The sequence below is a fragment of the Salmo salar genome, chromosome 06 (genome assembly GCF_965601325.2).
Source record: "Salmo salar chromosome 06, fSalSal1, whole genome shotgun sequence".
Taxonomy (NCBI): Eukaryota; Metazoa; Chordata; class Actinopteri; order Salmoniformes; family Salmonidae; genus Salmo; species Salmo salar.
Window position 1 is genome coordinate 11,930,383 of NC_138296.1, and position 12,942 is coordinate 11,943,324.

General features: G+C 45.0%; 1 protein-coding gene across 1 annotated transcript in view; it reads left to right on the top strand.

The window, feature by feature from the left end:
• LOC106606243 (rho GTPase-activating protein 44) overlaps positions 1 to 11,861 on the top strand; it is a 109,997-nt gene extending 98,136 nt beyond the window's left edge. Inside the window, exons 18-20 of the mRNA XM_082976324.1 lie at positions 1,739 to 1,884; positions 3,231 to 3,659; positions 8,077 to 11,861. Of these exons, the coding sequence (XP_082832450.1) occupies positions 1,739 to 1,884; positions 3,231 to 3,659; positions 8,077 to 8,267 (766 nt within the window). The 3' untranslated portion in view covers positions 8,268 to 11,861. The remainder of the gene's footprint in view (positions 1 to 1,738; positions 1,885 to 3,230; positions 3,660 to 8,076) is intronic.
• The last annotated feature ends 1,081 nt before the right edge of the window (positions 11,862 to 12,942 follow it).

Sequence of the window (12,942 nt, forward strand, 5' to 3'; positions counted from 1 at the left end):
CAGCCTGCTTGGTGATGTTCCCTTCCGCTCTCTGTGACTCCTCATTCACACAAACCCCTATACTGTTCACACTGGTAGACTCTAGTGTCCCCTATACTTTTCACACTGGTAGACTCTAGTGTCCCCTATACTGTTCACACTGGTAGACTCTAGTGTCCCCTATACTGTTCACACTGGTAGACTCTAGTGTCCCCTATACTGTTCACACTGGTAGACTCTAGTGTCCCCTATACTGTTCACACTGGTAGACTCTAGTGTCCCCTATACTGTTCACACTGGTAGACTCTAGTGTCCCCTATACTGTTCACACTGGTAGACTCTAGTGTCCCCTATACTGTTCACACTGGTAGACTCTAGTGTCCCCTATACTGTTCACACTGGTAGAGTCTAGTGTCCCCTATACTGTTCACACTGGTAGACTCTAGTGTCCCCTATACTGTTCACACTGGTAGACTCTAGTGTCCCCTATACTGTTCACACTGGTAGACTCTAGTGTCCCCTATACTGTTCACACGGGTAGACTCTAGTGTCCCCTATACTGTTCACACTGGTAGACTCTAGTGTCCCCTATACTGTTCACACTGGTAGACTCTAGTGTCCCCTATACTGTTCACACGGGTAGACTCTAGTGTCCCCTATACTGTTCACACTGGTAGACTCTAGTGTCCCCTATACTTTTCACACTGGTAGACTCTAGTGTCCCCTATACTGTTCACACTGGTAGACTCTAGTGTCCCCTATACTGTTCACACTGGTAGACTCTAGTGTCCCCTATACTGTTCACACTGGTAGACTCTAGTGTCCCCTATACTGTTCACACTGGTAGACTCTAGTGTCCCCTATACTGTTCACACTGGTAGACTCTAGTGTCCCCTATACTGTTCACACTGGTAGACTCTAGTGTCCCCTATACTGTTCACACTGGTAGACTCTAGTGTCCCCTATACTGTTCACACTGGTAGAGTCTAGTGTCCCCTATACTGTTCACACTGGTAGACTCTAGTGTCCCCTATACTGTTCACACGGGTAGACTCTAGTGTCCCCTATACTGTTCACACTGGTAGACTCTAGTGTCCCCTATACTGTTCACACTGGTAGACTCTAGTGTCCCCTATACTGTTCACACTGGTAGACTCTAGTGTCCCCTATACTGTTCACACTGGTAGACTCTAGTGTCCCCTATACCCTCTGAAGTACACACTCTCTAGTGACCCCTATATAGGTGTTGAAGGATTGATATGATGGGAGCTAGCCATAATTTTTATTATTACCAGTCAGCTCCCCCCCAACTACAGCAACACAACAGACGCAGATACTATGTAGTAGGTTACAGCAACACAACAGACCCAGATACTATGTAGTAGGTTACAGCAACACAACAGACGCAGATACTATGTAGTAGGTTACAGCAACACAACAGACCCAGATACTATGTAGTAGGTTACAGCAACACAACAGACCCAGATACTATGTAGTAGGTTACAGCAACACAACAGACCCAGATACTATGTAGTAGGTTGGAGACCACTGACATTAAGGTTATATGATGATGATGATTATGATGATGACAATTAAGAAGGGCTCCCTTGTAAAAGAGACCTTATTCTCAGTGGACCCTGTTAAAATAATGGTCAAATAAATGAAGGACGTTTTCTGTAGCGATGATGTTGCGATGTAGTTTGACATCTATCTATAAGTGAACAGTGACAACAGCCTAACATCCTCTCTCCTTCACCAGTACACTGAGGAGTAAGGAGAGCTCTCCAGTGATTGGTCACAAGGGGGTGCAGGTGGCAGGTCCGACGGTGCCCCCTGGTGCTGGCCAGCAGAGCTGCAGCCAGTCGCCCCATTCCACAGAACACAGCCCACACACCATGCGCAAAGGTCAGCGGTTCAACGTCACAGTCGGATCAATATCTTTGGATTCTTGTTGTTTTACCTATACAGCAAACGTATGACTTTGAGCGGGTTTTGGAAGGATTCATAGTAAGCTTGTTGCTGGATTAAGTCCTGAACACGGTCCATAGAGATTCTCCATTCAACATGATCCTTCATGTATTATACATGTCTTATCTAATTTGTTGGTTATCAAAATGTTTATGTTAATTTGTTTTACTGTATAAAACTGGGGTTGGAACCAAAATGATTTTCCAATCGATTTTTGTTCTGAACAGAACCCTTTATTTATTTTTGTTCCGTTCCATTGTTCTGACCAGCAAAATAAAGTTCTGAACTGGTTCGAACCAGACAAAAGTACAGGTTTATATCGTTCCTTTCTGTTCCTTTAGACATTTAGCTCAACATTAAATTACTTCACCAATCAGTGCGGATAGAGAAGCTTGCTGTGGAGCAGGTAAGCAATTTAATCTGAAGAGGAAAATGGTTTAGAGCAAATTATATTTTGCCGTAACAGCATGGTTTAATCATAATGAAAGACAGATACACACACTGTGCCAGTCACAGTGGAGGGCACAAGATGCAACTGAAATGTTGAGGGTGAGGAGAGCGAGAGATGATGGAGGAAGCTTGCTTTGAAGCGCTGGCCATCTTGTTATGACATGCATTATCTGAATTAGGCTCAAAGAATTATGCCTACAGAGGAGAGGCTTCTATGGAGGAACGTAGCAAGCTAGCTAACAAGCTTGTGTGTGCAGAGCAACACTAGAATTAAGAACACGTCTTACCTTTTTATGGTTAATAAATCCAATGTGAAACACGATAACAATAGTATCCTTAACCAGCATTGAAAAGTCAATCCATTCTTCTCCAATTAAACATCTCTCCCTAATTGCTGAATCATACTTGTAACATTGTCAGTAGGCTACAGTACCTGCTTCAGAGGGGAGGGGCAAGTAACCTACACACACCCACTGGAAAAGATTTCCAGCTGGCAGGCAGACGCTGGAATACGTTTCTGAGTGACAGAGTGAGGGCTTTGCATAGGCGCTTTGTTGCGATTTTTGTGGGACTGGAAAAAAATGCCCGGAACATAAAATAACTTTATTAACCGGTTCCCATGTTGTTAAAATAACTGTTCTGTTCCGGAACAGTATAGATCACTTTTGTTTTTGGTTCGGGTTCTGTTCCTCAAATAATGTCTTTATTTTCCGGTTTTCGGTTCTGTTCCCTGAACCGGTTTCAACCCCTGGTATAAAGGTAGGCTTATTTTTAGATGTTAATTTACTTTAGATATTCATGTTCATGTTAACTCTCTTCTTTTCTGTCTCCAGGCTCTAAGAAGCTGGCCCCGATCCCTCCAAAGGTTCCAGCTGGGTACGGCCAGTCGGGTGGTTCTGGTGGGATTTCGGACCAGTCCACAGGTCAGCCATCGCCGGTCAGCCTGTCCCCCACCCCTCCCAGCACCCCCTCCCCCTATGGACTGGCCGGTCCCCCACAGGCCCCTGGAGGACTAGGGGCCTCCTCCCCCGGTCAGACCCCTCTCTGTGGCTCCCTAGGGTCCCTGGGGTCCCTGTCCTCCCCCCCTTCTCTGACCGGCACGCTGGGCAAATCTCGGCCCACCCCTAAGCCCCGGCAGAGGCCCAGCCTACCCCCTCCTCAGCCGCCCAACGTCCCTCAGCCGGGGGCCACCCCTGTTGGCCCTGGGCCCCTGGAGCAGGGCATCCTGGACGGACTGTCCCCCGGGGAGAGCATGTCCACAGGTAAACAACATGATGATCACGTAACCACGGCAACGACACCACCACTACCACCGCCCCAACCACCACAGGTGGTGTCAGGGACGATGCAGCCGCGTCCCGCTCTCAGACTGGCTGTGGCACTGTCCAATGGAGACGGTGGACAAGTGTAGCTAGTAGGACTAGGAAAATCAGCATCCTATCATTACTGACTCACCAGTTCTATAAAATAATGTATTATTGAATAACGGTGGCCTTTATTTAGACAGACAGACGCAGTCGTCCGAGAAGAACAATATGTTGTAAATATTAAGATTTTGTTGCACATTGTAGAGAGAAAACAACACTATGTATCCATTGCTTGTGTTATGTGCTGATGTTTCTAAGTATTGTGAGGAAACATCAGGGAAGCATAGCGATGTCCTGCTTGTATGGAAGTTTCCATTAGATTCATCATGTGCTTCCTCTCTGTTTATCCCTCATACAGTACGACAGAGCTAGGTAGGTCCCAGGCTTACACGCATAGAAATAGAATGACTAGAAGAGACAAACCCCCTCATACCACGGCAATTTGACAGTGTATTCACCGTCATTTGGTCGCATCGTGCATTGTTATGAACGTCTCAGCCATTGTGGTGCCTGAAAGTCGAGTGATGCTAAGTCATTCTGAATGGAGGCTAATGACTGTTTAGTCTAAATTACACTATAGATTACACTATAGTGGCCTGGAAATACGACGATATTGCCAAAGTCAGCAAATAATTAGTAGGAAACAAGTTTGCCATCATTAGGATGCCATCAAATTCACTTTAGAGAGATTAGCTATCAAAGTTAGTCAGAAATGTCTAGCAATGCTAACGTTAGCTAGCAAAAACCCAGGACTGTCCCTCAATCTCAGCTAGCTAGGTAAAGTTATACTGCATCTAAGGTCAATCTGGCTTCATCACAGTGATAAGAAAAGGTTTTCCTACTAATAGCTTGTCTCCTTTTGAAATGTCATTGGGTTTCCAAGCCCAGTATAATGCACTTTCGGCTAGATCTTTATCAGTGCCCATTGACAATGCATTGACCTTCAGTCGGGCACCAGGACTCAAGAGAATCTTCATAACGATGTTGTGACACAACATGCAATCCATGAATATAGTCGACATTGTTCCACTCATCATGGAATGTTGACTTGAAAGGGGAATATCTATTCTAGTCATTCTAATTCTATGCTTACTCTCTCAGGACAAACATGGCTCATTCTAGGCTGGTCCCAGACCTGTTTGTGCTCTTTCCAATCCCATTGCACATTGGCAAGCAATTCCACAAGGAGTTGGCAAGAGAGCATTAACAGACTGGCAACCAGGCTTATTGAAGAAGTGGTTACTCAGATAGGCCTACTTCTTGTCTGATGTCATAATTATGATCTGAGGTGTTCCATAGAAATCTAATTCTAATATTCTATGAGGTTCTCTGTTCTACCTGTCAGTATCAATACCAGTCATTCTCTGTGTCCCTGTGTTCTATTCATGATTCTCTTGTTCCCCTGCTCTGCTCTACCTGCTACTATGTTGTGTACCAGCCGTGTGAGGCCAGGGGAGTCAGTGTGGTGTGGGCTAAGTGTGAGGGGGACGTTTAGGGTAAGCCAGATTTGACCACGCCCGCCAGTAACGTTACTGTACTACGCTCCATCTCTCACCGCTCCGCCCGCCTCGCCCCACCTGACCTGGTGCTGTGGCTGCCTCTGGGTTCTCCTGCAGCCTGCTTCAAACATGCATACAGCTAAACAGCTAGCTATCAGCCAGCCATGCTAATGCTAGCTAGCTGCCCCATTCTGTTTGTGTCACAGTATCAGCCATGCTAACACTAGCTATCTGCCCAATTCTGTTGGTGTTACAGTATCAGCCATGCTAACAGTAGCTAGCTGCCCCATTCAGTGGGTTTACAATATCAGCCATGCTAACGCTAGCTAGCTGCCCCATTCTGTTGATGTTAGCCATGCTAACTCTAGCTAGCTGGCCCATTCTGTTGGTGTACAGTATCAGCTATGCTAACGCTAGCTAGCTGCCCCTTTCTGTTGGTGTTACAGTATCAGTCATGCTGCCCCATTCAGTGGGTTTACAATATCAGCCATGCTAACGCTAGCTAGCTGCCCCATTCTGTTGATGTTAGCCATGCTAACTCTAGCTAGCTGCCCCATTCTGTTGGTGTACAGTATCAGCTATGCTAACGCTAGCTAGCTGCCCCTTTCTGTTGGTGTTACATTATCAGTCATGCTGCCCCATTCAGTGGGTTTACAATATCAGCCATGCTAACACTAGCTAGCTGCTCCATTCTGTTGATGTTAGCCATGCTAACACTAGCTAGCTGCCCCATTCTGTTGGTGTTACAGTATCAGCCATGCTAACGCTAGCTAGCTGTCCCATTCTGTTGGTGTTACTTTAATCGGCATGCTGTTGTTCAGACTGTACATACTATATGCATGGCTTATGGACTCCCTAGAGCGCATCACGTACTGCAGGGCTCACCATTGCAGACGCTGTTGCTTCCTCCGAAGGTCCATCTTTAACGCTTCGCCCCTTTTCACCATCCCCATTCCAACAAACATCGCCCCTGCTACAGGACAGGCGTGTGGGCTCACAGGTAACCCCCAGGTGACCCACATCCCAGACCCATTGCTTCAGGACAAACCGATCTGTTTTACTGCCCTCCCTCTGACAGCATCACCTCCTGCTCAGTGCTCCGTCTGTTTCACTGCTTTCCCTCTGACAGCATCGCCTCCTGCTCCATCTCATTCTGACACAGTGGAAGATGGTCATCATTCTCTGGTTATTATTGCTGTCCAGCAGCTGCAGCAATACCTCAGCAAATTACCAAACAAGTAGACTAAATCCCTCCCTCATAATATTGTGTATATCCCAAATGGCCCCCTATTCCCTATATAGGGCTCTGGTCAAAAGTAGTGCACTACATAGGGAATAAGGTGCAATTTAGGACACATTCATAGAGATGATTCCCGTTGTTCATTCAAGCTTCGATGTCTTAGTGCCCAATCCACTTACATCTTGTTGCCTCTGTGGTCAATACAGCAATCTGGTCGTTGTTGTAAACGTTTTTCTTTTAAGTTTTGTGTCATTGTGAAATAATTTGGAAAACGTGTTATTTTATTTCACTGAACAAAATTGAATTAACTTTTCGTTATTATTTTGGACAGCAGCACAAAGGACCTGCGCACTGTTATAGACCTAGCTTCTCCAGATGTCTCTGGTGTTATTAGTACTAGCCCAGTAACACAGTATGACTACCTCCCTGTTATAGACCTAGCTGCTCCAGATGTCTCTGGTGTTATTACTACTAGCCCAGTAACACAGTATGACTACCTCCCTGTTATAGACCTAGCTTCTCCAGATGTCTCTGGTGTTATTAGTACTAGCCCAGTAACACAGTATGACTACCTCCCTGTTATAGACCTAGCTTCTCCAGATGTCTCTGGTGTTATTACTACTAGCCCAGTAACACAGTATGACTACCTCCCTGTTATAGACCTAGCTTTTCCAGATGTCTCTGGTGTTATTAGTACTAGCCCAGTAACACAGTATGACTACCTCCCTGTTATAGACCTAGCTTCTCCAGATGTCTCTGGTGTTATTAGTACTAGCCCAGTAACACAGTATGACTACCTCCCTGTTATAGACCTAGCTTCTCCAGATGTCTCTGGTGTTATTAGTACTAGCCCAGTAACACAGTATGACTACCTCCCTGTTATAGACCTAGCTTCTCCAGATGTCTCTGGTGTTATTAGTACTAGCCCAGTAACACAGTATGACTACCTCCCTGTTATAGACCTAGCTGCTCCAGATGTCTCTGGTGTTATTACTACTAGCCCAGTAACACAGTATGACTACCTCCCTGTTATAGACCTAGCTTCTCCAGATGTCTCTGGTGTTATTAGTACTAGCCCAGTAACACAGTATGACTACCTCCCTGTTATAGACCTAGCTTCTCCAGATGTCTCTGGTGTTATTAGTACTAGCCCAGTAACACAGTATGACTACCTCCCTGTTATAGACCTAGCTTCTCCAGATGTCTCTGGTGTTATTAGTACTAGCCCAGTAACACAGTATGACTACCTCCCTGTTATAGACCTAGCTTCTCCAGATGTCTCTGGTGTTATTAGTACTAGCCCAGTAACACAGTATGACTACCTCCCTGTGTAGAATGTGTCAGAGACCAACATAGCATACTTACCTGCTGCTGCTTTCTTCAAACAACAACAACAGAATGCAGTTTTTTATAACTCAAAAAACTAAATTTCCTTTCTGCTTTATTCCTTTTTTACACACCATCATCACCATACGCCCTCCTCCTCTTCATGCTTCTCTTCACCACCACCACACCATAATAATCACATCCCACCTCTGTCGCCATGCCAACCCACTAACCATGCCATCATTAGATTACTTCAATTATGAAATCCCCTCCATCAATGTGAACCTGGACAGCCTCATCGACGAGTTCAGCGGTGCTGCCCCCTGCAGGCGCTACGGAGCGGTGACACACTCTCCTCCCCCGGGGAGAGACGATAACCCCGACCACGACCCCTACGCCGTCCCTGAGGACGACGAACCCCAGGACACCACCTTATGACATCATTACCCTGAGACAGCCCTATGATGTGATATCATCAGAGCTCGCCCGAGGCTGGCACCGTGGCGCTCCTACATCCAGCTAGCTGTACATACTGTTAGACTGTAATGCTCGCTCGCTCACACCGCACTGCCACGACGCTCCCAGACAAAACAAACAAACAAGGCATCTTCTTATACACCACAATGCTCACCTGACCTTTGACCTGAAACTCCCGGTCTGAACCATGACCTCTGACCTGGAACTCCAGGACTGAACCCTGACCTCTGACCTGGAACTCCAGGTCTGAACCATGACCTCTGACCTGGAACTCCAGGTCTGAACCATGACCTCTGACCTGGAACTCCAGGACTGAACCCTGACCTCTGACCTGGAACTCCAGGACTGAACCCTGACCTCTGACCTGGAACTCCAGGTCTGAACCCTGACCTCTGACCTGGAACTCCAGGACTGAACCATGACCTCTGACCTGGAACTCCAGGACTGAACCATGACCTCGAACTCCAGGTCTGAAACCTGACCTCTGACCTGGAACTCCAGGACTGAATCCCCCCCACATTGTGCTATACCTGCAGGCTTCAAGCAAAACTCATTTCTTAGAAATATTACGCAAATAGTAATGTAAACTCAATGTGAGGAAACAATAACACACCACATGCCATATAGAGAAGGACCAGTTGCCTTTGGAAGGAAGAAGACATATGGATTATATGGAGGAGTATTAATGCCATGTTCAGTATTATATTCTAGTTTTGCTTTGTGGATACTACAGTTTTTTTCCTCTCTTTGAAAAAGTGCTCAGTATTTTTTGTGACTTTTTAAGTAATTTTTTTTGCCTTATATGAAAAGCCTGCACTCAAATTGCAATACATGCATCGCATACTCACAAATAGTTGGGCCTGACCCTAAAGGAAGGAAACTCGTAACCTGACTGGTTGGGTAGATGTGTGGGTGACTGGTTGGGTAGATGTGTGGGTAAAGTGGGTCTGACTGGTTGGGTAGATGTGTGGGTAAAGTGGGTCTGACTGTGGGTAAAGTAGGTCTGACTGGTTGGGTAGATGTGTGGGTAAAGTGGGTCTGACTGGTTGGGTAGATGTGTGGGTAAAGTGGGTCTTGAGGGTCATTGTGTGTAGTGTACTGTATTCCTAACAGGGTAATATGATGAGAGAGTTATTAGTCCTAGTTTCCTGCACACTATAGAGATGATGATGAACTATTGAATAATGCAGTATGAATGCAGTATGAAGTGCAGTATGAAGTGCAGTATGAATGCAGTATGAATGCAGTGTGAATGCAGTATGAAGTGCAGTATGAATGCAGTATGAAGTGCATAACTAACCCTATTCTGGGGAGGGTTTGGGTCCATTCCATTTCAATTCAGTCAATTTAGGAAGTAAACTGTTTACTTTCTGAATGACTGAATTGAAATGGAATGGACCCCATCCCTGATGTCTGTGTCACTCCTGGCCCCAGTCCCTATTCTTCCCACGTCTCCCCCATGTACACATATCTGAATTGATACACAGTTAGGAGACATCTGTAGGTTTGCTTTGCAAGTAGCAATAATTTATTTGTACAGGGTTAAAGTTGAATTCATGCACATATTTTCACCAGCACAGTATTATAATGTCTTTGGAATGGAACTCAGTGCATTGTTGCTGTTCTCAGAAGGGGTGTTAAACTATCAAACTGTATCGTTAGACAATAATGATGCACATGAAATATGTTTTCGAGTTGGGTCCCTAATACTAACTAGCCATTTGATTTATGTCCCCAAAATGAAGGCCCCTTATTGCTTAAAACCTTTCTGGATCCAATAGCAGAGCTGTGCTCACAGAGACTGAGGAGTGACATTATACCTTTCAGACTGGGGAGTGACATCATACCTTTCAGACTGGGGAGTGACATCATACCTTTCAGACTGAGGAGTGACATCATACCTTTCTATCATGACACAAGGCGAGACCCAGATGTAGACACAGGAGGAAGAGGGTTGGAGGCGTACAATGTTTATTAATCCAAAAGGAGTAGGCAAGAGAATGGTCGTGGACAGGCAAAAGGTCAAAACCAGATCAGAGTCCAGGAGGTACAGAGTGGCAGACAGGCTCGTGGTCAAGGCAGGCAGAATTGTCAGGCAGGCGGGTACATAGTCCAGAATCAGGCAAGGGTCAAAACCGGGAGGACTAGAAAAAGGAGAAAAGCATAAACCAGGAGAACGGGGAAAACGCTGGTTTACTTGAAAAAAACATACAACACCAACTGGCACAGAGAGACAGGACACACAGGGATAAATACACTGTGGAAAATCAGCGACACCTGGAGGGGGTGGAGACAATCACAAGGACAGGTGAAACAGATCAGGGTGTGACACTTTCAGACTGGGGAGTGACATCATACCTTTCAGACTTGGGAGAGACATCTTACCTTTCAGACTGGGGAGTGACATCATACCTTTCAGACTGGGGACTGACATTAGAGGAGGACTGACATCATACCTTTCAGACTAGGGAGTGACATCATACCTTTCAGACTGGGAGAGACATCATACCTTTCAGACTGGGGAGTGACATCATACCTTTCAGACTGGGGAGTGACATCACACCTTTCAGACTGGGGAGTGACATCACACCTTTCAGACTGGGGAGTGACATCACACCTTTCAGACTGGGGAGAGAAATGTTACCTTTTTCACACTTCTGAGCTGAGCAGAACCAAGCTGTTTTGTTCTGGCCTGGTTACTCCTCCACTAAAGCTGCTGGGTCTATGCTGGAAAGAACCTTTTAAAAGGAAAGTATCCAAGCCAGCACAGTACTGTTTGGGTTTGCAAGATAGTGTGAAATAGGTATTAGAGCTTGATACAGAGGGGTCAGTCTCAGAGGACCTATTAGGTTCCTCCTCAAAACTGCTCATAAAACAACCAATCAGATCCAAAAGTTACAAAGACTGCTTCAGGTTCTAACGATGTTTCTCTCTTAACTCCAGGCTCTGTATTCCAGGCTCTGTATTTCAGGATCTGTATTTCAGGATCTGTATTTCAGGCTCTGTAGTCTAGGATCTGTATTTCAGGCTACCTGGTCCAGGCTCTGTATTTCAGGCTCTGTCGGACCTGTGTCCGGACTCTGTAGTCCGGACTCTGTAGCCGGCTCGGCCGGACTCTGTAGCCGCTCGGCCGACTCTGTAGTTCCGACTCTGTAGTTCCGACTCTGTAGTTCCGACTCTGTAGTTCCGACTCTGTAGTTCCGACTCTGTAGTTCCGACTCTGTAATCCAGGCTCGGGTCGGCAGCGTTCAGGCTATGTCGTTCAGGCTCTGTATTTCAGGCTTTGTATTTCAGGATTTGTAGTCCAGGCTCTGTAGTCCAGGCTCTGTAGTTCAAGCTCTGTTGTCCAGGCTCTGTATTTCAGGCTCTGTATTTCAGGCTCTGTGATCTTTGACCCTATAGTGTAAATACAAAGAACTGTACATTAATATGTGTATAAACCTAAGAGGTAAAGCTTAATGTAAAGGCAAATCTTCATTATACATATATATTAATATATGTGATGATATATTTATAATGTGTAGAGAAATTATATGATAAATAATGTGATGTTTATTTTTGTCCCCGGCACACGATTATTACCAGATTCACACACAACAACACAACAGACGATTATTACCAGATTCACACACAACAACACAACAGACGATTATTACCAGATTCACACACAACAACACAACAGATGATTATTACCAGATTCACACAACAACACAACAGACGATTATTACCAGATTCACACACAACAACACAACAGACGTGATGCTGCAGAAACATGAGTGAAGAAAGATATTACTGTCTGGGAGGGCCCCTGAGTAAAACACCAAGAAATGCTCGGTCAAAAAATCCATCTTTATGAAGTCAGTCATTCAGTTATATACTTAACCTGTTTACTCAAAACAAACACGATATGAACAGAAAAATACCCTGCATTTGTACACTATACTCATATAGAGGAAGAAGTAGCGGTTTACTGATTTGGTTTTTGGAAGATATGTTGCCAAGGATAGTCCAGATAATATGAGGAATCAATCAGAGATGGTGACGGATAGGTGGGTTGTTCCACCAATTTGGTGCCTTTTGAGAAGTGTAACTTGGTCAAAGGGAACTTTTGATCTGACCTAATTTTCACATTCTGTCATGAAAAACACATTTTCCCATCTCAAGAGGTTAAATAAAAAACATTACTATAGTAAGTGCCTATTCCGTGCCAAGTAAAGTAACAGGGTTGACGATTTCTTCTTAGATCAGCCATAAATCCCCCTGTGACAGGGCGGAATTGAAGTTTGTTGTGTGCAACAGGGAGGGAGGGGCAATTGAATGTAAGTTAAACAATTTTAAATTGTTAAAACATTTCAAATCTGTGGGTAACAGGGTGTTCTGCTGGACCGGCTCAGTTTCCCAACACAGAACACCAGATGATGACCAGAAAGGGGTACAACCTGCTTTTACTCAATGATTTGACTATTAGATGTTCAATGTTTCTTTCCCCCCCGAAAAATATTTAAAAATGAACAGTTTCACCAATATTAAAACGAGAGTTCAGTTCACGTAACAGGCTTGACTTTAAAAATTAGGGACATATGTAAATAAATCACATAACAATACTTTTCAGAAATTACCTTGTCAAAGAAACAAA